Source organism: Selaginella moellendorffii, unplaced genomic scaffold (assembly GCF_000143415.4).
Source record: "Selaginella moellendorffii unplaced genomic scaffold, v1.0 SELMOscaffold_69, whole genome shotgun sequence".
Taxonomy (NCBI): Eukaryota; Viridiplantae; Streptophyta; class Lycopodiopsida; order Selaginellales; family Selaginellaceae; genus Selaginella; species Selaginella moellendorffii.
Genome location: NW_003314330.1, coordinates 113,449 through 138,513, shown reverse-complemented (window position 1 = coordinate 138,513; position 25,065 = coordinate 113,449). Strand labels below are relative to the sequence as shown.

General features: G+C 45.8%; 8 protein-coding genes and 1 non-coding gene across 11 annotated transcripts; 6 read left to right on the top strand and 3 right to left on the bottom strand.

The window, feature by feature from the left end:
* The first annotated feature begins 4,852 nt into the window (after positions 1–4,852).
* On the top strand, positions 4,853–7,533 carry LOC9653791 (EH domain-containing protein 1). The gene is made up of 16 exons (XM_024659585.1): positions 4,853–5,086; positions 5,142–5,221; positions 5,274–5,342; positions 5,398–5,455; positions 5,501–5,553; positions 5,617–5,653; positions 5,716–5,771; positions 5,820–5,933; positions 5,984–6,086; positions 6,132–6,181; positions 6,238–6,366; positions 6,424–6,675; positions 6,726–6,805; positions 6,860–6,983; positions 7,044–7,187; positions 7,242–7,533. The coding sequence occupies exons 1-16, from the start codon at positions 5,008–5,010 to the stop codon at positions 7,434–7,436; spliced, it is 1,623 nt and encodes a 540-aa protein (XP_024515353.1). The 5' UTR covers positions 4,853–5,007; the 3' UTR covers positions 7,437–7,533.
* On the top strand, positions 7,534–10,146 carry LOC9653789 (LRR receptor-like serine/threonine-protein kinase GSO1). Its single transcript, XM_024659584.1, has 2 exons — positions 7,534–9,981; positions 10,052–10,146. Exons 1-2 carry the CDS (start codon positions 7,833–7,835, stop codon positions 10,054–10,056), a joined length of 2,154 nt encoding a protein of 717 aa, XP_024515352.1. The 5' UTR covers positions 7,534–7,832; the 3' UTR covers positions 10,057–10,146.
* A 105-nt stretch (positions 10,147–10,251) lies between these two features.
* On the top strand, positions 10,252–11,864 carry LOC112340715 (mitochondrial substrate carrier family protein E-like). The gene is made up of 7 exons (XM_024659587.1): positions 10,252–10,376; positions 10,426–10,564; positions 10,641–10,783; positions 10,840–11,035; positions 11,086–11,219; positions 11,282–11,527; positions 11,579–11,864. Exons 2-7 carry the CDS (start codon positions 10,438–10,440, stop codon positions 11,795–11,797), a joined length of 1,065 nt encoding a protein of 354 aa, XP_024515355.1. The 5' UTR covers positions 10,252–10,376; positions 10,426–10,437; the 3' UTR covers positions 11,798–11,864.
* On the top strand, positions 11,835–13,528 carry LOC9653390 (Down syndrome critical region protein 3). Of its 3 annotated transcripts, XM_024659588.1 has the most exons (11): positions 11,835–11,946; positions 12,000–12,092; positions 12,151–12,215; positions 12,272–12,326; positions 12,380–12,481; positions 12,533–12,617; positions 12,676–12,762; positions 12,815–12,999; positions 13,057–13,145; positions 13,216–13,303; positions 13,354–13,528. In XM_024659588.1, exons 1-11 carry the CDS (start codon positions 11,893–11,895, stop codon positions 13,393–13,395), a joined length of 945 nt encoding a protein of 314 aa, XP_024515356.1. In that variant the 5' UTR covers positions 11,835–11,892; the 3' UTR covers positions 13,396–13,528. The 3 variants fall into 3 exon arrangements, 2 of the variants coding, with proteins under 2 accessions (XP_024515356.1, XP_024515357.1); XR_002990242.1 differs by having other exon boundaries at positions 13,061–13,303; positions 13,354–13,374; XM_024659589.1 differs by lacking the exon at positions 13,354–13,528 and having other exon boundaries at positions 13,061–13,145.
* Positions 13,529–13,653: 125 nt separating this feature from the next.
* Positions 13,654–16,007, bottom strand: LOC9653788 (BTB/POZ domain-containing protein At3g22104). Its single transcript, XM_024659522.1, has 3 exons — positions 15,867–16,007; positions 14,605–15,807; positions 13,654–14,548 (listed from the first exon to the last, which is right to left on the bottom strand). The coding sequence occupies exons 1-3, from the start codon at positions 16,005–16,007 to the stop codon at positions 14,048–14,050; spliced, it is 1,845 nt and encodes a 614-aa protein (XP_024515290.1). The 3' UTR covers positions 13,654–14,047.
* Positions 16,008–16,369: 362 nt separating this feature from the next.
* Positions 16,370–17,032, bottom strand: LOC112340690 (putative germin-like protein 9-2). The gene has a single exon (XM_024659521.1). It carries the CDS (start codon positions 17,030–17,032, stop codon positions 16,442–16,444), a length of 591 nt encoding a protein of 196 aa, XP_024515289.1. The 3' UTR covers positions 16,370–16,441.
* A 2,873-nt stretch (positions 17,033–19,905) lies between these two features.
* On the top strand, positions 19,906–20,566 carry LOC112340718. The gene is made up of 2 exons (XM_024659594.1): positions 19,906–20,025; positions 20,122–20,566. Exons 1-2 carry the CDS (start codon positions 19,992–19,994, stop codon positions 20,496–20,498), a joined length of 411 nt encoding a protein of 136 aa, XP_024515362.1. The 5' UTR covers positions 19,906–19,991; the 3' UTR covers positions 20,499–20,566.
* Positions 20,567–21,735: 1,169 nt separating this feature from the next.
* LOC112340689 (putative germin-like protein 9-2) lies at positions 21,736–22,323 on the bottom strand. Its single transcript, XM_024659520.1, has one exon. It carries the CDS (start codon positions 22,321–22,323, stop codon positions 21,736–21,738), a length of 588 nt encoding a protein of 195 aa, XP_024515288.1.
* A 319-nt stretch (positions 22,324–22,642) lies between these two features.
* On the top strand, positions 22,643–22,714 carry TRNAD-GUC. Its single transcript has one exon. It is a non-coding gene; the product is annotated as a tRNA-Asp (tRNA).
* The last annotated feature ends 2,351 nt before the right edge of the window (positions 22,715–25,065 follow it).

Below are 25,065 nucleotides of genomic sequence, written 5' to 3'. Positions count from 1 at the left end.
GTTACTTGAAGAATAGACTTTGTTGCTGCTAAGTTGAATCTTGAGAGAAGAAGTCTTCCTTAGTAGCATTTATTAGAAACTTTTGGAAGAGATGCATCCACCCTAATATGTTATCTTGTTTACTACTTTATCATTTTCAAGAATCCTCATTTATTTTATTATGGAATTTGAGTTCACTTCTTTGGTAGTAACAGTGACCTTTTTACCAATGACTTTGGGCACTAAATCTTCATGATGGCCTACAAGATACTTATCCACTAATAGAAATATTAGATATTTTGCATGCTAGCTTTATGCTTTTAAAGCTAAATAAGTCATAAGATGGTGATCATGAGGAGCAAGTATTTTATTACCACTTTGACTTAGAGTAGTGCATTCTAACAATTATTTTTAGCTTTAAGTATTGGTAATCTATATTAATAGTAACCAACCAATATATTTATTTCTTCTATTAAAATTTTATGACCCTTAACCAATTAAAAAAAGGGGTGCACTCTTATTCATTCATGAGCTTTTTCTCTATTTTATGGTCTTTCGAATTATTTTTTTTGATTACTTACAATCCACCACACTTCTCTACAAATTCATGCTCTCATGCTCTCATGAATGAAAGATAAAAACCATAAATCTCCTAAGAGCCATGCTTTTTTGGCACTTTACCCCTTGGGTCGAGCCTAGCTAATTAATAAAGTTGGATCTTAAACCTCTTTAATACTAAATGTAAGCTATTGAATTTGAATTTCTCGAAAGGTCACCTAACTTTTATAATTCAAACTCAAAGACAATTAACTGAAACATAGAAAATACCCTTCCTCAATATTAATTTTTTGTCCCCACTAAGTTTTTTTTCATCCAAAGCTGTATTTGCCAACACCACCACTCCAAAGGTTTGTCCCATTGACTTTTAGGACTTCTTTACCATTTCACTGTATTTTTAGTCACTACACAAGATGATTTCTCTACTTCTTTTCCACAGTCCAGAACTTGACATTTTTTCGAAACACCACAATCTAACATGAACCTTGTAGGGACTTTCCCCACCTTCTGCCTTTGGGGGCCCTAACTAAGCTTCTAAATTCCTAATATCCTTTAGTACAATAAAAATTGATTAAAATCCCAAATCTTGGGTGCATCTTTTGCTTTAGGACCCCAAATGAAAACACCATGGCATAATAATCTAGTATAAGTACCCTTACTCCCTCATTTCCATCCCAAAGAGAAAGCTTAAACCCTTAAAAAAGGGTGAGGACCAATGAGCCACATGATATTTAAATGGGGCATCACTCCACATGAGCTAGAAGCATTGTAAATGATTTCCCTTCCAAGAGTGGGAATTACTTTTGAACACTTCTTTAGGTGGCCTCTCTAACACCACCCAAGTCTATGTTTAAAACCTTGACCCCAACCTCAACCTCAAGCCGGTTTGAAAACACCACTAGAGAGTTTCAACATGTTGTATAGATGTGTTAAAGTTTCAACCTACAAAAAGACAAAACCAAGACTCAAGAACATAAGATAAAACTTGAATTTCCTCATGCTCAACAATTTGGTGATATCACCAAATTTCCATTTCCATTCCAAAGTTCCATTTCCATCCCTTTTCTTTTTTTTTCTTCCACCGAAATTTTATCATTTCGTCATGAGTGAATGGAAGGAAGACCTAAGGGCATGGCACTCGAGCGGAGGTTTGGGTTTGCAGCATAGATTAGATAGATAGATCAAGTTGCAAGATTTTCTTCGTGAATCTAGAGCTTTGTCATGAAAGATTCTCGTGCTGCTCTAATGCCCAACACATTTTCCATTTTTTTCTACTATTGCCATGCATCTTTGCAGAGTGAGAGATCTTTGTGAATTTCTGGCCAAATGTCTACTACTTTTTGTCAAAGAAGTTTTGTTTTCTGTTTTTTTTCGTTTTCTTACAGTTGTCCTTGGTTTGGCATATTTCTTCTTCACTTCCTTTTGGCATTGAGTATATCAATTGCCAAAACTAAAATCTCTGTATGATTCTTGGTTTGCAGCTTGATAATGGTTTTTTAACTTCCCCTTTCTAAAGTTGTCAGCTTTTTATGTTTTTCTTATTTCTTTTCCTCAATTTTCTCATGTCATTTTCATACTTCTCTTTTCATTTTCTCCCATTTTCTCTTAGCTTCTTTTTTGCTTGTTCTTAATTGGATGGAGTGACTGTTTCAAATTCTATAGAAAAACTCAGTTATAAGCTTTGAGTTTTTCTAGGTTATATTTGGAGTTTTTGGTTTTCCTCTATCATCATCTTTCTCTCAGCATTATTCTTCATCGGTTATAGTTATTATTATTAATTTTCTTTATTGTGTTGACTGCAAATGCCATATCCATTCTTTATGACACTATATGTGAGCTTGGTTTTAGTAATACTATACATGGTTAGGCATCTAAGTCCTTATAGAATTTTCTATCCCATTTTGGCATAGATAATTTTCCATATTTTCTTCTACATTGTTACAGAGATAGTACATAACTTCATTTCAGGGACTTAATACAAGTTCTAGTCATTAACAGGGTAATTCCACATTTTCATTCATCCACTTATATCTTCATCACTTGAACTTTGAGGGCAAAGGTTTTCTTTAGCACATTTTCCTCTTATAATTTTCTTCGGTTTGACCCCACAATTTTTCGTTGTTGGTTTTTTTCTGTCTTCAAACTCAATACTCTATTCCTATTTTTTTTCCATTCATATTTTCTATTTTTTCCTCTCAACCATTTTGGCTCCCCTATATATTCATTCTTCCTATGTGCAAGACTTGGGCTTTTGTCTTTCAGCTTACAGGCCGTGGGTTCTCACTGCCTAAGTGATCCAAGGTTAGAGGGTGCTTTAGATTTCTGGATATTATGTGGAGGAAGAGGGTAAGTGCATGGAAAGCTCTTGCAGAGGTATATTGTGGCGACTTTGATGCACTTTCAAATCCCGGTAGTGTCCAGATGCTGGTGGTCCCATCCCTCTACAGAAACAGGGGAAGAACATGTTTCAAGAGTGTCATAAGCTTTCTGAGCAAGCTCATGGGAGAAGGAGAAGATGCCAATGCCTCAGCATCAGCTGTCGACATCTGGGATGTGGAAGGCAAGCTTAAGTTGCTCAAGTTGCTCGAGGAGCAATTATCATGGGTGTATGAGGGATCGTGACTGGTCCGCTGGGTGAAGGGAAAACGTTTTGCATGGTGGTGGCAGCTGGATATTTATAGCACAAAGCCCTATCTGGTTGTTTATCTTTTTGCAAAGTTACTAATTGCCGACTTTGATGGTTGTTTGAGACATGCTGTCCGCCTTGCATTCTGCAAAGGGGAACAAGTGCCGGAACAGATATCTAGTTTGAGGACGGAAATCTGGCTTCAGTCTCAGCCCAAAATGATGTTTCTTGTGGATGACTTTGACGAATTGGATGAGCAACGGAAGGGACTAATCGATACAGCTTTACAGAGAGAAAAGACAGCCTCGCTAGAGACAAAGCGTGCTGTGATCTACTGCTGCTCATGTAGCAGTGATGTTAGGCTAAGCCTGACTAGGCCAAGTCACCCAGAGTATCTGGTGGTCGCTGGTGATACGAGGAGGCGAGTAAGACTCTGTGTTCTCATCTTGCTAACTGTGTACTTTAGGCTGAGCTTCAAAATGTGGCAAAGCTGGCAGGGGTGGTTCTGGACGACGCTGTCTTGCAGAAAACGGGAAAAAATCCCCGCCTGCTTCAGCTGTTCCTCCAGAACAGTCTGGATGACGAGCTGAAATCCTTGGGAACTTCACTGAGAAAGTATATCTCTGGGCTGGACAGAAAAGAGTACACGGGCTTCGTTGCACAGTTGGCTGGTGGCTACACTGAACAACTTCCAAGTACGATGGGCTCGAGATGCTTTTACGTTCGACCTGGCAAACAAGAGTTGGAGGAGGTGAGTGATTATCTTCGTGCTGTTGCGTCAGCAAGGTGTGTTGTTCGAGATTACCAGGCCACTGGCTGGGAACAGGTGGCACATATCGAATGTTATGTCTCGGTGGCCATGTTGGACGGAGGAAAGAACATGACTCGGTGTGGGTGGAACGCAGTGGAAGCAACGTTGTTAGTCTTGGCAATGCAGCATGTCTCTGTACCACTACCTGGTCGTTACTGGGACAGAAAGGGCTGGGTCGACTGGGCATTCAAAGCCGAGTCATTTGTGGGTGGTATAGAGACGGTAATCGTCGAACATAGTGGGAGATCTTTGACGCATTGCCCGGTGAGATTCAATTGCCAAGCTGCTGACGCAGAGATGGAAGGACGGGTGCTTGGGAAAAAGGCTCTGTGTGCAATGCAAATTTCGGTGAACAAGGATCCGCACAAGAACACCGTTGAACACTTCCGGGACGTGATAAAGAGGAATAAGTACAAGGCAAGTTACGATCTCTTCACCTTCCTGTGGGTTGGCTACTTCCCAGGCAGCTGCGAGCCAAACGAGACCGGCGTGGACTCGATACCGATTGTGGAGATCACGGTAAGCTTCAAGGCACTGCATTCTCTGCTGGCGCGCATTGACGATGTCTGTGAAAGAGTCAGGGATGAAATCAAAGGCCAAATGAGGCAGCCTTGCATGGTTAAGGGCTGCTCCTTGACTGTGGCGGTGCCTTCTGTTCTCTATCATGTTCATGCCACCATGCAAATGAAACTACAAATAATTTGGAATCCAAAGGAAAGTTTAATTAAGATATATAACGTCGATGACCTAAGTTGTGGGGAATCGAACTCCAGATAGACTTGCCGCCTTGAATTCAAACGGGAAGAACATCTAGACCGTTGGATTTAGGCGACAAACGATCTCCGCCGCTGGACTGTGGTTAATGCAACTGACGCTTGCGATAGATCAGGTTAAAATCTCTCTCTCTCTCTGGTTCTTTCATTTCGAATAGCGTCTCGGCTCTCCGCCTAGCTAGGGTAGCTGGTTCTCCAGATCTCGAGGAGTCGCCTCTCGATCTGTCTATCGTCTTCAATCTTGGAGATTTTGGGGGAGAATGGAGGCCCTGCCATTGCGAGAGATTTCCAAGCAAGACGAGGCTGGCTACAAGCGCTGGTTTGAGTATGTAGATGCCGGTAAGATCTTGCTGTGACTCCTTTATGCTTCGATATTACGGGATCGATCTCGCAGATGGCGATGGAAGAATTACCGGAGCAGACGCTGTGAAGTTCTTCGCCATGTCCAAGTTGCCCAAATCGGACCTCAAGCAGGTTTGCTGAGCGTGATCTAGTCTTTCACCTTCATTATTTTTTTCTGCTTCAGGTTTGGGCTATGGCAGACTCAAACAGGCAGGGCTACCTTGGATTGAAAGAATTTATCACGGCAATGCAGGTAAATTATCTCAAGAATTCTCTATGGACCTTCTAGATTTTGTGTGAGCTTTTAGATAATTTCCGTCGCACAATCTGGCGTGGAGCTCACTGGAGATGTTTTGAAAAGAACAGGTAAACAAGCTGCTTTCATGCAAATGTCTTACGACTCTTTTGCAGACTGGGAAAACATTGGCATGCCAAGCATGGAGCTTGTGGAAGATCATATAAGAGTACGTTTGCCAGTGGCTCAGAATTCACAAGATCAACTATGTGCTCTGCGTTCTCTTTTTCAGGAAGGACGAAAGTTAACTCCCGAAGTTGAGGTTCAAGGTAAATTGTTGAGAACTTGGTCCTCTATTTTTTTTTTTTTTCTCATATTTTTGTCTTTCCAGAAGTTGAACCAAAGCCTTCATTTACAAACTGGCTCTTTCAGAAAACCCCGCAGAAGGTTAAACATTGTTCTCTATACACCGGGCTCAGATTTTTAGTTTTGCAGGTCTCGCAAGATACAGCGACGTCGATAATCGATGGACTGAAAAAGCTGTACTTCGAAAAACTGAAGCCTCTCGAAATGGCATATCAATTCAATGACTTCGTTCTCCCTGCACTGGTAAGTTGTTTGCCGGTGGCACTGCATGGCTGATGCTGTTATTTATGCAGACCGAGAGCGACTTTGATGCGAAGCCTATGGTGATGCTCTTGGGCCAGTACTCCACGGGAAAGACCACGTTCTTAAAGCATCTTCTAAAAGTCGATTATCCAGGTTTGCTGATGCGCAGTTTGTAAAGCTCGACTGACATTTTTCCAGGCTGCCACGTTGGTCCGGAGCCAACAACTGATCGTTTCATCGTGGTCATGGTAAATAGCTCAGCTCCTCTATTTATAAGTGTTATGTTTATGGACATGGCTCGCAGGGAGGGCCCGACGAGCGAACCATTCCTGGAAATACTGCTGTTGTCCAGTCAGAAATGCCATTTACTGGACTTTCGAAGTTTGGAGCTGCGTTTCTGACGAAGTTTGAATGCTCTCTGTTGTCGCACCCGGTAAGTAAATTTTGATTTACGAGTCTGTGTCTTTACTGATATAAGCTCATTGTATAGCTCCTGGAACACATCACATTTGTAGACACTCCTGGTGTCTTGTCTGGAGAGAAGCAGAGGACTCAGCGGAGCTATGACTTCACCGGTGTAACCGAATGGTTCGCTGCGAAGTGTGATCTCATACTCCTCTTGTTTGATCCCCATAAGCTCGACATAAGTGACGAATTCAAGCGTGTTATTGGTTCGCTTCACGGCCATGACGATAAGATAAAAGTGGTCCTTAACAAAGCTGATCAGGTCGACACGCAGCAGGTAACTCGAAGGTTCTGTGTTGTTTTATCGTCTCACTAACTTTTTGACAGCTTATGAGAGTGTATGGCGCGCTCATGTGGTCTCTGGGAAAGGTCCTGAACACACCAGAAGTAATGCGCGTCTACATTGGGTATGCAACTGTTTATAATCTCAATGACAGTCATGGTGTTTTTGCATTTTGCAGTTCATTCAACGATAAGCCTCTGAATGAGAAGCTTGGTCCGATTGGGAAGGAGCTGTTCGAGAAGGAACAGAGTGACATTCTGATCGATCTGATGGACATTCCTCGCAAGGCCTGCGATCGGAAGGTGACATGTCTGTTTGCCGGTTTGAGGCAGTACTCACTAGCCGGGAATGTTTTCTTTCAGGTGAACGAGTTTGTAAAGCGAGCTCGCGCTGCTAAGATCCATGCACACATCATTGCTCATTTGAAGAAGGAAATGCCAGCAATGGTGGGAAAGAACAAAGCTCAGCAACGTCTAATGGTTAACCTTGAAGACGAGTTTGCGAAGGTAAGCGTCGTTTTCTTTTCTACCTAGCTCTAAGAGTCGAGTTTGCTCGCGCAGGTTCAACGTGAGCTGCACTTGCCAGCCGGGGACATGCCAAATCCTGACAAGTTCCGAGAGATACTTGCCCGCTACAACATCGACAAGTTCGAAAAGTACAAGCCCAAGCTCATACAAGCGGTGGAGACAATGCTGGCTCAAGACATACCAGACCTCCTCAACAAGTTCCACAACCCATACGATTTCTCCAGGTGAACGATGAGTCGTTTTCTTTCACTCCTCTCTCGAGTCAACTTGTTTGTTGGCTGCATGTACTTTACCGAGGCGTAATAAAGAACTTTAAGTTCCTTTCTCCACTGTGCCGGCGTCCATGTCAGCAATGGGACACGACGTTTCAATGCTGGATTTTGGATTGTCGTGATCCAAAAGTTTAGGGCTCGTGGCGGGAGCGGGGCTGTAATCGACGGAGTCGTCGTCTCCATCCCGCGCTGGTCAGTAGAGTTCGCAACGTTTTTTTCTTCGAAGCTGATGATAATGCCAACGGCTTTTGGGTCATGGAGTTCCGATTACAGGGAAGTTCGTCTGGCCAGCTAGAAACAAGGTTTTGGGGGACGCCAGGACAGGATTTAGTAGCTCAGGGTCAGCTCGGAAATGTGGAGGCTAGCAGTGTGGACAGTGTTTTTGGTGGGCTTAGCGGCGGTCTATTACACAGGTGCTGCTCCAGATGCTTTGAGTCTCAACGATGCGTATTCGCTCATGGGGTTCAAGTCACAGATATGGAACGATCCATACGCTTCGCTGAGCAACTGGAAAGTGGATCCGGCCGTGGGACACGCATGCTTTTGGAACGGGATCAAGTGCGCAGACTTGACGGCTTATAGAGTTAGCTCGATACAGCTGACGGGGTTGAGCTTAGTCGGGCCGGTTGCTTCGAACATAGGGGCGCTTTCGGAGCTCAGGGAATTGAATCTGTCCAACAACGGGTTCACGGGGGCCATTCCTGCTGCTATCGGACAGTGCACGAAGTTGACGGTGCTGGACTTGAGCCACAACGCTATGAGTGCGGTCATTCCCAACGAGCTTGGATCGGTTGTCTCGCTGCAGAAGATTTACCTGGGATACAATCAGTTCGTGGGAACTCTCATGTTTCCGTCCTCTCTGACCGCCATGACGGACCTGTCCGTGGAGCACAACAACTTCAACGGCTACCCGCTCGACATACTCGTCAACTTGAAGAACATCGTGTCCCTCAACTTGGGATCCAACACCTTCTCGGGTGTCATCGACAGCAAAGATCTCACTCACTTCAATTCGACTCTGAAGGAGCTTTTGCTGGGGTCCAATCTCTTCCAGGGGCCGGTTCCTTCGACTCTTTCCTATCTCGTTGGGCTCGAGAAGCTGGATCTCGGGGGAAACAACTTGACAGGGGATGTTCCAGTAGAGATTCAATTCTGTCCAAACCTGTACTACGTGAACATGAGCTACAATCAGCTGACAGGCGTCATCCCGACGGTCTATAACAAGCTACAGTCATTGTCGGTTTTGGACTTGCGAGGGAATGCGATCACTGGGACTATCAACATGGGAATTATGGGATGCACAAACTTGACAGACTTACGCCTTGGTGAGAACCAGCTGAACGGGACTATTCCAGGGGGATTTGGAAATCTGGCCTACCTTAGCTACCTGGATTTATCTGGCAACCGTTTGACAGGAAAGATACCCGCGGAGATCGCCTCGCTGTCGCTGAAGACCTTGAATCTGTCGTCAAATCTCCTAAGAGGCGCTCTTCTCGAATTTAGCAGTAGTCTTGTGGAGCTCGACCTGGCAGAGAACAATTTCGTAGGATCTATACCGCAGGTGTATGACAGCCTACCGAGCCTGGAGTTTCTATCGCTGGCATACAATAGTCTGACAGGTGAAATCCCGTCTCAACTGGGAAACTCTGCCAAGCTCAAGACCGTCAACCTCACCGGAAATTCCCTCACGAACAAGATTCCTTGGGCTCTTGCTTCTGCAAATATGGCACTTTTCTCCGTCGCAAGCAACGCACTCAGCGGTGAGATCCCGGACACTTCTGCAATGAGACGGTTCTCGCCAGATGGCTTTCTTCCTGGCAACATTTTGCTGTGTGGAGCTGTTATCCAGAGAAGCTGTCCGAAGAAAGGCTTCCCAACGTGGGCCAAGGCTGTGCTAGGAACGTTCGTTCCGATCGTCACAGCTCTCCTCGGGGCGTTACTCTTCATGTGGTTGTTTCCGCACGGCGAGTACTCTGCCAAAACGGTCCGGATGATCACCGACGACTTCAACAACACTAATCTCATAGGTGTAGGAGGCATGTCTACCGTCTACAAAGGTGTGTTTCCGGATGGAAACCAGGTAGCTGTGAAGCGTCTCCGGCCAGAGTTTCACAACACAAAGACAAACTCGAACTTCAATCTGGAACGCAAGCTGCTACTCGACGTCAAGCATCCGAATATTGTCCAAGTTCTTGGCTCATGCAACAGCGGTAACCTCAAGGTTCTCATTCTCGAGAACATGCCGAATGGGAACCTGGACATGCATCCAAACCTGCCTTGGAGCCACAGAATGGATATAGCTGGAGGAGTAGCACAGGCTTTGGCATATCTTCATGGCGAGTGGCAAGGCGCTAACCCGATGCATTGCGATCTCAAGGCAAGCAGTGTCCTGCTGGACGAGAAGTTCAACGCACACATAACTGACGTCCGCTTAGCAAACCAGAGCAGTACTATTATCAGCGACGGTACCTTCAGCGGATCGATCGGTTACATGCCACCAGGTGAATTCCTTTTCTATTGTTGCTGTTTCTTAGTCCAGTTTCCTAACCAAAAGCTTTTCCTGTTTACAAGGATAAGCAGAGTATGCACTCTCGACCGTTCCAACAAAAGCTGGTGACGTCTACAGCTTTGGGACTCTGATGATGGAGCTTCTGACTGGCGTTAAGCCAGACGCGTCCATGCCAATGGACTCTAATCTCCAGGCGATGGTCAGGCAAGCATTTCCTGATAAGCTCCACTCTGTGCTGGACCCACAGATACTCGACTACAACTTTCGTGATCAAATCACGATGTGCACAAAGATTGCCTTGCACTGCACAAACGATCTGCCTATCGACCGTCCAAGTATGCGGGATGTCCTCGACATGTTCAGTCGGGCTTATTCCATCGAGCCAGCGTAAGCAACTGTCTTGTGCTTTTCTTTGTTTTAACTTCACGTTTAACAGGAGATCCTTGAGATGAGTCACCACGAGCAAGCAACACCTGTATGCTCCCCATTCGCTACACGTGGGTGTTCTGGATGGCAAACACGTCGCGAGGTTGATGGTTTGCGTGTTGGTACCCTGTCGGCGGTTTACTTTCCAGGTCTTTGATCTTCCTCTCCCCCCTTTTTCTCTTTTTAGTGCGGCTGTCCGAAGCATAGCTCACATTGTCCTTTCAGCTTGTTGGGTCGCAGCGATGGAGGCGACACAGGACTTCACAGCTCGTAACGTTCTTCTCAGGCAGATGCTGTCAGCTGGGATAGCTGGGACTCTGGCGGACGGAATCACATATCCGATGATGACTGTGAAATCGCGCATGATGGTACTTGGGTCTCGCTTTTTGTTGCTTGGATCTTGCTAAAATGAGCGAATGCGCAGGTCCAAGGGTCCGCTGGCGCAGGAAACTCTGGTGCTGTGCTGTATATGTACAAAGGGCCAATGCATGCGATCCAGACCATCGCAAGCCAAGAGGGTTGGAGAACCTTGTACAAGGGATATGCGACGCTTACTCAGGTTGCCACTGCGCAAGCACTGTATATGGCGACTTATCAGACGACAAAGCGAATTGTTCCAGGTAAATTACTCGCTCAAAACCGAAACTCTCAACACAACTTCTGGTCCTAGGTGGGCAGGATAATCCCGTGGTTCAATTCGGCGGTGGATTAGCCGCGACACTTGTTCAATCGCTCATTAACGTACCTGTGGAGATCATTAGGCAGAGACAAATGGTTCAAAGAGCGGGAGAAGGCTCTTACAAGGTATGTTGCTGTTTTAGAGCTCATTTCATCTAGATCGTGACCAAAGTAAGTGGTGGCTACAGGGCTCGCTAGACACGGTGAAGATAGTATACAGGCAAGAAGGTTTCGCCGCTCTTTACAGGGGTTTTCTCCTGGCACAAATGGTTTGGGGACCTTACAATGCCATATACTTGCCATTGTGGGAGACGTGCAAACGTTTTGCTGCACGCTACTCGCAAGTAGACAGCGTAGAGAAGCTCGACATCGGATATGAGCTTGGGAGCTCCTTCTTCAGTGCCTCGGTCGCAGCAGCGATTACAAATCCCATGGTAAGCTGTCACTCTACTCTCCTTTCGCGTCACTAACTTTGGTTCGCGCAGGACGTGATCAAAACGAGATTGCAAGTCCAGGGAAAGAGCAACGTCTCAAACTCGACGAACTATAACGGGGCTGTGGACGCAGCCAAGGCAATCTGGAAACGCGAGGGATTCAAAGGCTTCACTTGCGGCATCACGTCCAGGATGTTCTGGGTGGCTCCGTCCAGCATGATCATGTTCACGACATACGACCAGATCTTCAAGCGCTTGAATCGATCATAGTGAAGGCTATCAGAAACAGTGTCAAGGTTCTTTGGTTCTTTTGAAACAAAACAATTCTTTTTTGTTCGAGATACTAGGGCTCTAGTAGTGTTGGTATGGCGCGAGTCGATGTGAAGCTCCACAGAGCTTCTCGGATCTATCGACCTTCGGTAAGAGTGAAAATGCGCTTTTGCTTTGCTCGGCTGATCGATCGTCTTTGCAGGAAGTCGTGGACGGGGTAGTGACGATCACAAGCCTCTCGGGCTTGAGCCATCAAGGGATTCGTCTCACCGCTCTTGGCTCCGTCATAATTCAGGCTAGTTTGAGGGACCATTTCTCTTCTTTTGTTTAGATGGTTGGATGGTTTCTTTCAGCCAAGCCCAAAAGCAGTTGGTGTCATTGAATCTCTTTACAGCTCCGTGAAGCCTATGGTGATCCTGTACAAGTTTTTCTCTCGGTTGTTTCCGTCCAGAGTTTCTCAAGAGCTTTGTCCAGGAAAAAAGCGATGGACTTGAGCGGAGCAGGAAAACTTGGCATTGGAAAATCTGAGGTTTGCGTCTTCTTTTCTCTCTCTCTCTCGTCTAACGTGTCCTAAATCCACAGCTTGCTTTCGATTTTCCTTTGGACGTGTCGCAAAGCTCCCAGGGAGACGGTGTTGTGGGTGTGTTATACGAGACATATCACGGTGCATACATCAATATCCAGGTACTCTTATTTCCCTTTCGCGTGACTTTTGCTCAACTCTTCCCCTGGCAGTATCAAGTGATTGTAGAGGTGGTCCGAGGCTATCTACAAAAGCCTTACACCGCAAACTTTGAGTTCTTTGTTGAAGGACACCGAGGTAGGGACTACAAAACTTTCTCTTAATCTACTTTTCTTCCGACGATCTTCTCTAACAGCGAGGCTTCTCTCAAGGCCGGAATCCGTCAGCTTCTACATCACTCACGACACTCAAAACCACTTTCTCTTGCCTGCGATTCGTTCAGGTAAGCTACTACATGCATACAGCTAAAAAAAACTCTTCTGTCGATGGTGAAGGTGGTTTCAAGGTCACTGGCAAGGTGGCGACTCAGTGCCTCGTTTCTGAACCTCTTACCGGAGAACTAACAGTCGAGTACTCGAACACTCCACTGCTGTCCATCGACGTTCTACTCTTTCGCGTCGAATCCATCCTCGTTTCGGACAGGAGCTCAACAGAGAGAACCGAAATCCAAACAACACAAGTAAGCGAAAACCAAAAAATCTAAACACTATCATCTAAGCATCGCATTTTCCACCAGATAGCCGATGGAGACGTATGCCGAGGCGTCGCAATACCCATCTACGTGATTCTTCCTCGCCTCTTGACATGCCCAACGCTCTCAGCCAAGTAAGCCAGCGAGCTTTTCCTTCTTTTCTTTCCCAGGCTTGCGTAATTCTCTCCTGTTTCGTCGGCGCAGCACTTTCTCCGTGAACTTCGAGCTTTGCATCAAGATCACATTCGACACGAGGCCGAGCGCGCAACTCGAGGCCGACTCAAAACAATTGGTAACATGATTGCGCCATAAATTCAGCTTTCAACCAGTTTGTCCGTGCAGGTGGCGTTTGAAACTCTTCCAGTGCGACTCCTACGATCGTGATGCGCTGATCTCCCAGGAGCCGTTGGATAGGCAGGATCCAACGGTTCATACGTCATAGTGTATTCGATTTATCATTGGATCAAACGACAATCCTGTTTTTTTTTCATGAAAATCAAGGAAAAAGAAAGACGTTTTTCCCGTACAAAAAGCGTCCGACCAAACGACAAAGTTTATAGACGGTCTCGTCCAGGCCTGCAAAATCCCCTCATGGATATAACAAGAGAAAATCCACAAAAATTATTCCTGCTCGGAGAGAGATTCGTTCGAATAGAGGAGAGAATGTCTAGAAGATGGATGATGAGAGGAATCCTCGCGGACCTTATTTGTGGAGCACCATCGCCAGAGCAGCCGCCACAACTGGTCCCAAAAGGAAGCCTCGCAGTGTACGTTGGACGAGATCGCAAGCGCTTCGTGATCCCAGTCATCTACCTAAACGATCAACGCTTCCAGGATTTGCTGGCCATGGAGGAGAGCGCCTCCTCCTCCCATTTCAGCTACCACGGTGGCCTCTTCTTTCCCTGTGATCCAGCTTCCTTCGAGCACGCTATGGCGTCCGCCGGCTACAAGCTCCAAAGCCCGCAGATAAGATCGAGATTCATTCCCTCCCTTCCTTCTCTTAAGCTCCTTGGCTCGATTTGTCTCAGCTTCTTTGTCAGCAGATCATCCCCTTCATCCGGACTGATTCCACCACCTCGCATCGCATCGACTTGCACATCTTCTCCAGATTCGTGACTTTGGTTTGCATGGCTCGCAGCCCCCATCGCAGCTCCTCGTTTTGCATCAGAGCCCTGCGGTACACACTCGGGTCGATCGGCCCAGCTTGCTGCTGTTGCTCTGCGTCAAGAAGCCTGCTCGCCTCTTCTTCTTCTCCTCCTCGTTCTTGGTGGTGGTCGATCTTCTGTGGACTCTTGCCTGGACTTTTGCCTGGACTCTTTCCCGGATCTATGTTCTTGGCCTGGCTGGGACTGTTGTTCACGGGGCTCGAGACTGTTTGCTTGCGAAGTTCCTTCTGTGCCAACAGCGTACGCACGGCCACGGGAGCAGGAAACCGCGGGTTCTGTGCTATGTGAGCGCACGCCTTGGGGGAGAGTTTCTGGTAATTCACCGCGTTGCACAGGCTCAGCGCTTCCGCGTTTCTGATAAACGGATGAGCCTACAAAACAAACCAAGAGCATTGAATCAGCGTTCGGTCATTTCTTTTTCACTTACTTCCAGGTAGATGTCCACCGCTCTGTAGAGTCTGTCGTCGGTTACCCTTGACCAAGGCGGTAGCACTTTCGCGAGGCGGAGGAGCTTCTGCGGGTGCAAATGCGGGTCTGGCGCCACTTCCGACAGGTACATATCCACCAGCGTTCCCAGCTTGATCAGCGCTTCCTCCCCAATGGAGCACGAATTCTCGGAAACGTAGCTCTTGAGGAAGTACCAGAGCAACCGCAGCACAGGATCAGCATCGTAGACCGGGCCTCCGGACCTCGGGGAAGTCGATGACGGTAGCAAAAGGTTGTCGAGGGTGGCGTTGTGTAGCTGCAAACCAATCATCCTCTCGATTTGTGACCGGCACAGCTTGCTCGATTCTATCCCCACGGCCATCCTATAGATCACGAACAGCGATCGGCACGTCGTCGATCCTGGTTCTAGATGACCCAGCAAGCTCACAATTGTTTCCATCACTTCGCACTGGAGTTGCTGACCATCTTCCCGGCTGCCACCATCTTTACCTTCACTCTCACCCGTAGCACTACTAGCACTGTGCCTGGACGAAACCCAGCTATACCCAAGCGAAGCCAAGCTCGTTTTCAAGTAGTAGAGCAAGAACCTGGAGATATAGCGATGCTCCACGTTGACTGTGAAGAGCGCTCGCACGACCCTTTCCATGAGATACATGGACAGCCCGCAAACGTCCGTGAACCACCAAGTTCTTGGAGACAGGCTCGTGGACGCTCGGAGCTCTTGATCCGGTGACATGGGCGATTCCCCAGCGGTGTGAAGAAGCTCGATGCTGGACGAGATTTTCCCTGCTGTGGCAAATGCTAGCCGTTGGACGATCCGGTGATTCTCGGCTATATGGAGGACGCTGTCACACCCCTTGAGCGCCGCTACCAAATCCTGCCACTGCCAGGAATCGACGCCGCCGAGCGCCTCCTCGGTCCTGGACACGAGATTTCCAGCCGAAATATCCTCGGTCATCACCAATTCATCCGCGGCAGCCCTGAGCACGGCGACATTGGATGGGGCGATCTCGAGCTGGCCACCGGAGTAGCAAAAAGATGCCGCCATTTCGAATGCCGGGGCTCCGCCAGGAAAATCGCGAAGAACAAGCCGCTGCCGCTTGGATTTCCGGCTGCCGGCTGCGCCAGTGCTGCTCGTCGCGATGAGATGCCTCGCCCGCCCGGAATACTTCGCCATTTGCCTCTGTCGGATCGATCGGAAGGGAAAATTTCAAGAAACGCTGCGAGATCGAGAGCGATTACCTTGCTGAGGACGAAAATGTGCTCCTCGTCGATCTCCACCTCCAGATCATTGTCAAGAACGCGCGATCTAGCTGCCGGAAGCCGCTGCCTCGCCATGGATTGAGGAGACCTCGTCGGTATGGCGCCGATCGTCCTCTGCATCACGGGCTTGCCCGCGGCACACAAAAAGGCCTCTTCTTTTTAACCCTTTCCTGGGGTGGTGACGTGGCACTATCTAGTCGGTCCGTTAAAAGCACCGGCCAGGATTTCCGTTAAGCACGGCATATACAAGAATATTCTACGAATGTCTCTTGCGCGGGGCGATTTTTAAATTCAAACAATAGTTTCGCGCGGAGGAGAATGAATCCCGTGAACAATCAAACGCTCCACATCTCTTTTGATGTGAGGATTGGACCTAATACGACCAACACAAGCAATAAATCCTTCCTGTTTTCTTCAATATTTTCCAAACTTGGTGAGCTTGCAATTCAAAATTTCCAAATTCTCTTAAACCATGATGCACTTTTAGTTTTAATTTATGGAGGAAAGCAAAAGCTCCACAAACACAAAAAGATGCCAATTAAGGCATATCAATTTCAGGATTTCACTGCAAAAGCCGCTTTGAGCGTCTGGATGGTGTCTATGCCCACTTTGAAGGCCTTGCTTAGAACTTGATCGTCGATTCCAGACCCAAAGATGGTGGCGGGGATGGAAACAGTGCCGGCATTGGAGCTCCCGAAGGCTGAGATGGCCTTGGCTGCGTACTGTCCTTCGTTGAATTGGAAGTGGACGAGACCCTTCGGAAACACGAACGCATCGCCCGTCCCAAGCTTCTGGACGAATAGCTTGTTGGTGGTGTCCACCAGGCCAACGGCGAGGGAGCCCTCTAAAACGTAGAGGAGCTCCGAGGCCCGGGGATGGATGTGTGGGGGATTGACCGAGCTTGGCTGGAAGAAGAGCTGGGCCATGGAGACGCCCAGACCAGTAAGACCTGGGAATTCCACAAGCGATGCCTTCCTCACCATGAAAGTTCCTGGTGCAGCTGTGACATCGCCGTGAAAGGCAGTGAAAGTGAAGAAGCTCGCGTTGGTGGCGGTGGGATCAGCAGCATAATCCGAGACAAGCTCCGGGTCTGCGGCAAAAACTCCTACCGCGAGAAACAAAGAGCACACTAGCAAGTAGGCCATCGACATATTTCTTGATCCTTTGCGATCTAAAGAGCTTTGCTTAGAAGTGTCTATTGTTTTGGAAGGCAATTAGCTGAAGGGGAGGATGAATTCATGGGCAGAGCTGGAGGCTTTTATATTTGCAAATGCCATAGCAACACCAAAGTTCGTACAGATGCTGGGAAATGCGCGTGTGCGTCTGGCGGAATGAAGCAACTCAGCACACGAGACCTGGATGAAATTTGTCCTTGACTATTGTCCATCCAGGATACGATAGACAAATCTTGTCTTCCTTTCACTATTCCCAATCTTTCAAATGGTAAAGGGTTGAGGGAATTATGAAAAGGTGTGGATTCTGGACTATATGGTTATAGGAATAACGTTGTAAAGGTACAACCGTAGCTTTTAATTTGGAAATGTCAATGTCATTGTAGTATACTGGTGAGTATTTCTGCCTGCCACGCAGACGACCCGGGTTCTATTCCAGCAACGGCAGTCTCTTTTTCTTACAATTCGATCTCTGCTGAAAAGAAACAGTAGAGTTTCCTTGTTTTCCTTCTTGTTCCTAGACCAAAGAATCTACACACCAGCAATCGGGTATGTGATGCCATCCGCAAGCTTCAAGGCTATTTGGTATTGAATCGTCCTTTTTTATGTTCTTTCAATTTCTTTTTTCTTTCGGAGAATAATCCCGATCTTTGTTTTTTTAATTCTTCCAGGTTCAACGAGCTGGAACTGGAATTGCCGTCTTTCAACGCTCTTTACACTATAGCCAGGATGGATAGGCCACGATCACACAGATTTGCTTCTCACAGGCAATGTATACATATGGTCGTCTATCAATCCACCAAGAAAATCGTTCCAGGATTCTAGCTTGGATTTTTCTCTTTTTCGTCTGTATTTCCTTTGTTTTCTCATTTCGTAAAGATAATCCCGCAGTGCAATTTGGAGGTGGATTAGCTGCCACTCTTATACGGCAGAGTGGATGCTATACGGCAGAGACAAATGGTGCAACCTTAAGGCTGCTACAAGGTGCTCGTTTTTCTACGAACAAAAGATGGAATTTGATGATATTTTCTGATTTATTACAGGGATCTTTGGATGCCGGACTGAGCTCCCTTTACCGGGGGTTTGCGTTATTGTATGGGGACCATATAATGCAATCTATTTACCACCAAAGACGTTCAAAGAAGATCTATGCGCGGGGAAACCGTGGACAAGCTCGATGCTCGATGCTCGCAAGCTCGTTTTGTAGCGCTGCCATCGCTGCCACTGTGACAAATCCCATGCTACTTTTCAATGTTTTCTTATGGATTCTGGCGTGATCAAGATGAGGATACAAGTCCAAGGCAAGAGCAATATTTCGAGCTGCACGACTTACACTGGGCCTGCAGATGCCAGAGAAACGAGAAATGGGGAGGCTTTGCGAGTGGAATCACGTCGAGGATTTTCTGGGGTGCTCCCGGTGGTATGATAATGTTCATGTGATTAAATAATTGCTTTTAAAATACTGTAGGATACCAGCAGAAGAGAGCTCGATGAGATTTCTCTTTGACTATTCCCATCCTGGATAATAAGATAGATAAATCTTGTCTTTCTTTCACTATTCCCATCTATTTTCCTATTCCAAAGGTTGGAATTAAAAGGTGTGGACAGTGCCTGGCTATAAGGGATTTCATTGTTAAGAATGCCGTTATGCTTAAAGAACCGGTGCTGTCACGCTTTTCATTTGACTTGAACTTTTAGAAAATTGTCACATCACTGTCAATTCTTGACTAATAGTGAGTAACTTTTCTTTGATTCTTTGAAGAAAGAAAGGGGTAAATGAAGGAAAACTCGCTCTCTCTTTTTATGAACAAAGGTTGATTTCTTACAGGGATCTCTGGATGTCGCTAGAACTTTGGACAGGCACACCTCCCTTTATAGGGAATTTGAGATTGTATGGGGACCGTCTAATGCAATCTATCTACCACTGTGGGGAGCGTCAAAGAAGCTCTGTGTGCGGCACTCGCAAGCGGAAACTGTGGACAAGCTCGACGTGAGGTACGAGCTGGCGAGCTCGTTTTGTAGCGCTGCCATCGCTGCTGCCGTGACAAATCCCATGGTAATTTTCAATGTTTTCTTATAGTCCCTTTTCTTTTACGTTTCCAGGACGTGATCAGGACGAGGATCCAAGTCCAGTAACATTTCGAGCTGCACGACTTACGCTGGGCCTGCGGATGCCACGAAGAGGTTAGTGAATCATCGAGGATTTTCCTGGTGATAATAAGAGATTAAGCAAAAATTGGATTAACGTCAGTAAAAAGAAGAATTCCATTCACTCCCTGGGACAATCCTCGCCGTTGATTCAGACTTCAAAGTCGTGACACGAGTGCTGAAATTTTCCAAGGCAAGGACGGAGCTGTATTTTGCCACGTACCAAAGAAGACTGTAAGAGTGAAAATCAGTATGAGCATTATGCCAGAGGATGTTCTCATCAATGAACATGCATAATTCCGCTTCCTCTTGATCTAGCAAAGAGGTGACATCTTCTGGCACTCTAGCTGCTACCAATTCTTCAAAAACTTTGCTGCGCTTGCAACAACGCTTCTGTGCAAGGCACTCTCAAGTGAAAACCGTGGACAAGCTCGAGGTACGAGCTCACGAGCTTTGTAGCGCTGCCATCGCCATGGCACTTTCCTTCTTTGTTTCCAGAAGCTGATTAACGTCAGTTTAAACATTTAAATTTGCAATAAATTTACCGGCAGAAAAAGAGACGGCTTAGAGTTGTTATTCACAACGTGGCTGATTCAGACTTAAAGTCGTTCAAACCCGTGAGTGTTGAAAATCTTACCCGGTTTCTCAATATAAATATCCAGCCAAGAGCAAGAGCAAGATATAGTGTCTCGCAATGGCTCACTTTTGCAAGCTTCTCCTGCTACCATTGATTCTCCTTCCTCATATAACCCAGGCCATCACACAGCGTCCAGCCAACATAGTCATGGGAGGGGAGTGGTTGAATTCCATGCCTCAAGGTAATGAATTCAGGCCGGGAGTGTCGCAGCCTGTCAAGGAGGTCAACTTTAAGCGATGCAAGCCCAATGTGGATGTTGTTGAGTACCTCTATGCAGAAATTCGCAGGAGCGATCTGGGCAGAGGCACAAACACGAATCCGGCAATGCGAGACTGGGTAGCCGAAATTGGTATCAAGGCGGCCAATGGGACGAAGGGCGATCAAGCTGGTCACATTATCGGGAAGAACCAGGGAGGACTGGGAACTGTCAAGTGGAACATCTTCCCACAGAATGGCAACTTCAACATGGGGGCTTATGCACAGAATGTGGAGCGATTGGTGAGTGATGCCACCAAGACTAATGGTGTGGTAAAGATGTGGTTCCAGTTTGTGTATGGTGATCGGAACAACCCTTGCCGCCCCTCCAGCTTTAAGTACTATCTGGTTGCCAACGACGTTACAATCAATAACGCTTTGGCCAATCCAGTTCCTTGACTAGAGCGAAGATAATGCAGAGCTACTTCTCAAGAGTCGTAAATAAAACAGCTAGTCCTTGCTCTTAACTAGCTCAGTAAGTCAATACAAGCCACTTAATTAAAGTAGAACCAGACTCCTGTCTAGTTGTACAAATGCCCCCAGCTTGTGTGTCCTGACCAGCTCCTTGGAATCTTAAAAATAAAAACTTATTGCTGCATAACAGGACAACTGTTTGATATTAGATGGCAAGCCTTGACTTGGCCGATAACTTGTCACACCAGAAATTGCACTAAACAACACTTCAATGCATTATAAGTAAAATTGTTGGGCTATTAATACATTAATAACTTGATTAGGTGTTGAGCAATATCAGTAATATTACAAAGTAATTTTTATTCCTGGGTTATTAAGCTGATAGATGATTTATAGAGCAATACATTATTAACTTGATTAGGTTATTAGCTAAGATGATAAATATCATACTTCTTCAATTAAAAGAGTAAGGGAATCTAGTAGAGATGGTTTTAATGATCTTTAAAAACCCAACCTCCAAAATCTGCTGCTACAATGGAGAACAAATTGCTGAGATGAACATTTACAAGTACCTAGCCTATTCTCTCCATTGAAGATGCACATGGAAAGAGGGAGTGAAAGACTGTGTCAAGGTAGCACAATTTGCTTATTACAGTTTCCAAACTAACTGCCATGAAATTACAGGTCCAAAACTTTCACAATGCATATGGGATATGCTAGAGGACTTGTTCATATACAAAAGTCCATTCTTGTCTTGGAAAGTGGCCTTCTTCCAATGGAGATCCTTATGTGGATATAAATAGTTTTTTTTTTGTCAAAAGACACAAAGACAAATTGGCAGCTTAATATAGGAGATTCCATCAACCTAATGTATGAAAAAAGGCAAATGGTAGAGTACAATTGGACAATGTGGTTAAGCCTAGATTTGGATCTTGTTATACGGGAACCGGGTCACCACTGTTGCAGTGAATTTTAAATTCAAACAATAGTTTGGTGCGGAGAATGAATCCCGTGAACAATCAAACGCTCCACATCTCTTTGATGTAAGGATTTGACCTAATATGACCAACACAACTTCCCATTTTCTTCAATATTTTCCAAACTTGCAAACTTCTTGCAATTCAAAAATTCCAAATTCTCTTGAACCATGATGCACTTTTAATTTATGGAGGAAAGCAAAAGCTCCACAAATACAAAAGATGCCAATTAAGGCATATCAATTTCAGAATTTCAGGATAGCCGCTTTGAGCGTATGGATGGTGTCTATGCCCACTTTGAAGGCCTTGCTTAGAACTTGATCGTCGATTCCAGACCCAAAGATGGTGGCGGGGATGGAAACAGTGCCGGCATTGGAGCTCCCGAAGGCTGAGATGGCCTTGGCTGCGTACTGTCCTTCGTTGAATTGGAAGTGGACGAGACCCTTCGGAAACACGAACGCATCGCCCGTCCCAAGCTTCTGGACGAATAGCTTGTTGGTGGTGTCCACCAGGCCAACGGCGAGGGAGCCCTCTAAAACGTAGAGGAGCTCCGAGGCCCGGGGATGGATGTGGGGGGGATTGACCGAGCTTGGCTGGAAGAAGAGCTGGGCCATGGAGACGCCCTGACCAGCAAGACCTGGGAATTCCACAAGCGATGCCTTCCTCACCATGAAAGCTCCTGGCGCAGCCCTGACATGGCCGCGAAAGGCAGTGAAAGTGAAGAAGCTCGCATTGGTGGCGGTGGGTTCAGCAGCGTAATCTGAGACAAGTTCCGGGTCTGCGGCATAAACTCCTACTGCGAGAAACAAAGAGCACACTAGCAAGTAAGCCATCGACATATCTCTTGAACCTTTGTGATCTAAAGAGCTTTGCTTAGAAGTATCTATTGATTTGGAAGGCAACTAGAGGAGGATGAATTCATGGCCAGAGTTGGAGGCTTTTATATTTGCAAAAGCCATAGCAGCTCCAAAGTTTACACAGATGCTAACGAAAAGCGCGTGTTCATTTGGCAGAATGAAGCAACTCGGCACACAAAACCTAGATGAAATTTGTCTTTCACTATTCCCAATCGTAAAGCGTTAAAAAGTGGGAATAAGGTTGCTTAATACCTTTGACTGTTAAGACAGATAGCCAGCTTTGATAAATGTCAATGTCGTTGTAGTATAGTGGTGAGTATTTCCGCCTGTCACGCGGACGACCCGGGTTCGATCCCCGGCAACGGCGTTCTCTTTTCTTTTTGAAAATATTTAGGGCTAGTGAATCTATGCTCTCGGTCGATGGTGTGTAGATTCTTTTGCTTGGGAACAAGAAGGAAAACAAGGAAACTCTATTGTTTCTTTGCAGCAGAGATTGAATCGAATGCCTTATAGCTGCGAGCATATTTCGTTCTTTTTAAATAAAAAACGGAGAATAATGGCGATCTTTGTGTGTTTCTGCTTCCCAGGATCAACGAGGTGGAACTGGCAGTGCCGTCTTTCAATGCTCTTTACACTATTGTCAGGATGGAGAACTCTCTACAAAGGATAGGCCACGATCACACAGATTTGCTTCTCACAGGCAATGTATACATATGGTCGTCTATCAATCCGCCAAGAAAATCGTTCCAGAATTCTAGCTTGGATTTTTCTCCTTTTTCTCTGTATTTGTGGTGGAAGTGATTGGAGGATTCATGGCCAACAGCTTAGCGATTCTGGCCGACGCGATACACTTGCTCTCCTTGTTTTCTTCCATTTCGTTTCCGCAGTGCAATTTGGAGGTGGATTAGCTGCCACTCTTATACGGCAGAGACAAATGGTGCAAGCTTTCAAGGCTGCTACAAGTTACTCTTTTTTCTACAAACAAAAGATGGAATTTGATGACTTTTTGGATTCCTTACAGGGATCTTTGGATACCGGGCAAGAAGGAATGAGCTTCCTTTATCGGGGGTTTGCGTTATTGTATCATATAATACAATCTATTTACCACCAAAGAAGTTCATCATCTGCGTCGTGATCAAGACGAGGATCCAAGTCCAAGGCAAGAGCAATGTTTCGAGCTGTACGACTTACGCTGGGCCTGCACCGCAATCTAGAGAAACTAGGGATGGGGAGGTTTTGCGAGTGGAATCACGTCGAGGATTTTCTGGGTGGTATGATAATCCTAAGGAAAGAATATTCATGCATGCCACGTGGAATTCCCATATCCATCATCAACGGTGTTTCGCAATGGGTCACTTTTGCAAGCTTCTCCTGCTACGTTGATTCTCCTCCCTCATATCGCCCAAGCCAGTGCAGCCAACATAGTCATGGGAGACTTGAGTTCCATGCCACGAGGGAATGAATTCAAGCCGTAGCACAGCCTGTTAAGGAGGTCAACTTTAAGTGATGCAAGCCCAACGTGGATGTTGCTGAGTATCTCTATGCAGAAATTTGCACAAGCGATCTCATACCAATGCTTCAGAAAATAGAAGTTTACTGTGTATACTAGCGCATATAGATCCTTTTAAAATACTGTAGGGAGTGGCCCCAAAAACTTAAGACACACCCACTAAACTTTCATTTACAATTGCCAATGACTGGTGATGAATTTGTAATAGTAATACATTTATTTTATGATATGAAGGGATTAACAATATTAAAATCAAAATGCTCCATAAGTTATTTAATTTTAAAGAGGAATTCTTAAATGATTATTGTACTCTTTTTTGCAAAATCCTCAGCCTGAGCTGGAGGTTTTTATTTGCAGAAGCCATAGCAACTCCAAAGTGTGTACAAATGCTGGGAAAAATGAGTGTGTTCATGCAGAAGAGACCTGGATGAGATTTGTCCTTAACTATTCCCATCCTGGTAAGATAGATAAATTTTGTCTTTCTTCCATCTAGTTTCCTATTCCAAAGGTTGGAATTAAAAGGTGGATTCTAGAATATAAGGGCTTGAACTCTTAGAAAATTGGGTGCTTGAGATGTTCTAAGCTGGGACGCTAGTGGATGCTAGTGGATGGCATCATATCACTGTCAAATCTTGACTAATAGCTGCGCTTTAAGGCTATTTTGTATTGAATTCTTCTTTTCAATCTTTGGAATGTTCTTCCAATGTTTTTTTCTTCTTCTGGAGAATAATGGTGCTCTTTGTTCAAGGGGCTGTGGCAATGCATATACAAAGGGCCTTTTGATGCTCTTTACACTATTGCCTTGTGAGAAGGATGGAGAACTCTGTACAAAGGATATGCCACACTCACACAGATTTGCTTCTCACAGGCAATGTATATGGGCGAAATTCGTTCCAGCTTTCTAGCTTGGAATTCTCTTTTCTCTCTCTCTATCTCCTTTGTTTTTTTCTTTCTTCCATTTTGTTTCAAGGTGGTGAAGGTGCGAGTGAATCATCTAGGATTTGCTGGGTTGCTCCTGGTAGTATGATAATAAGAGATTAAGAAAAGAATCTCCATAGTCAGTTAAAAGACGAGACAGGGTTGCCACGTAGAATTCCATTCACTTCCTGGGACAATCCTGGCCGTTGATTCAGACTTAGAAGTCGTGACACGAGTGTTGAAATTTTCCACCCGGATCTTCAATACAAATACCCACCCAATATCAAGAG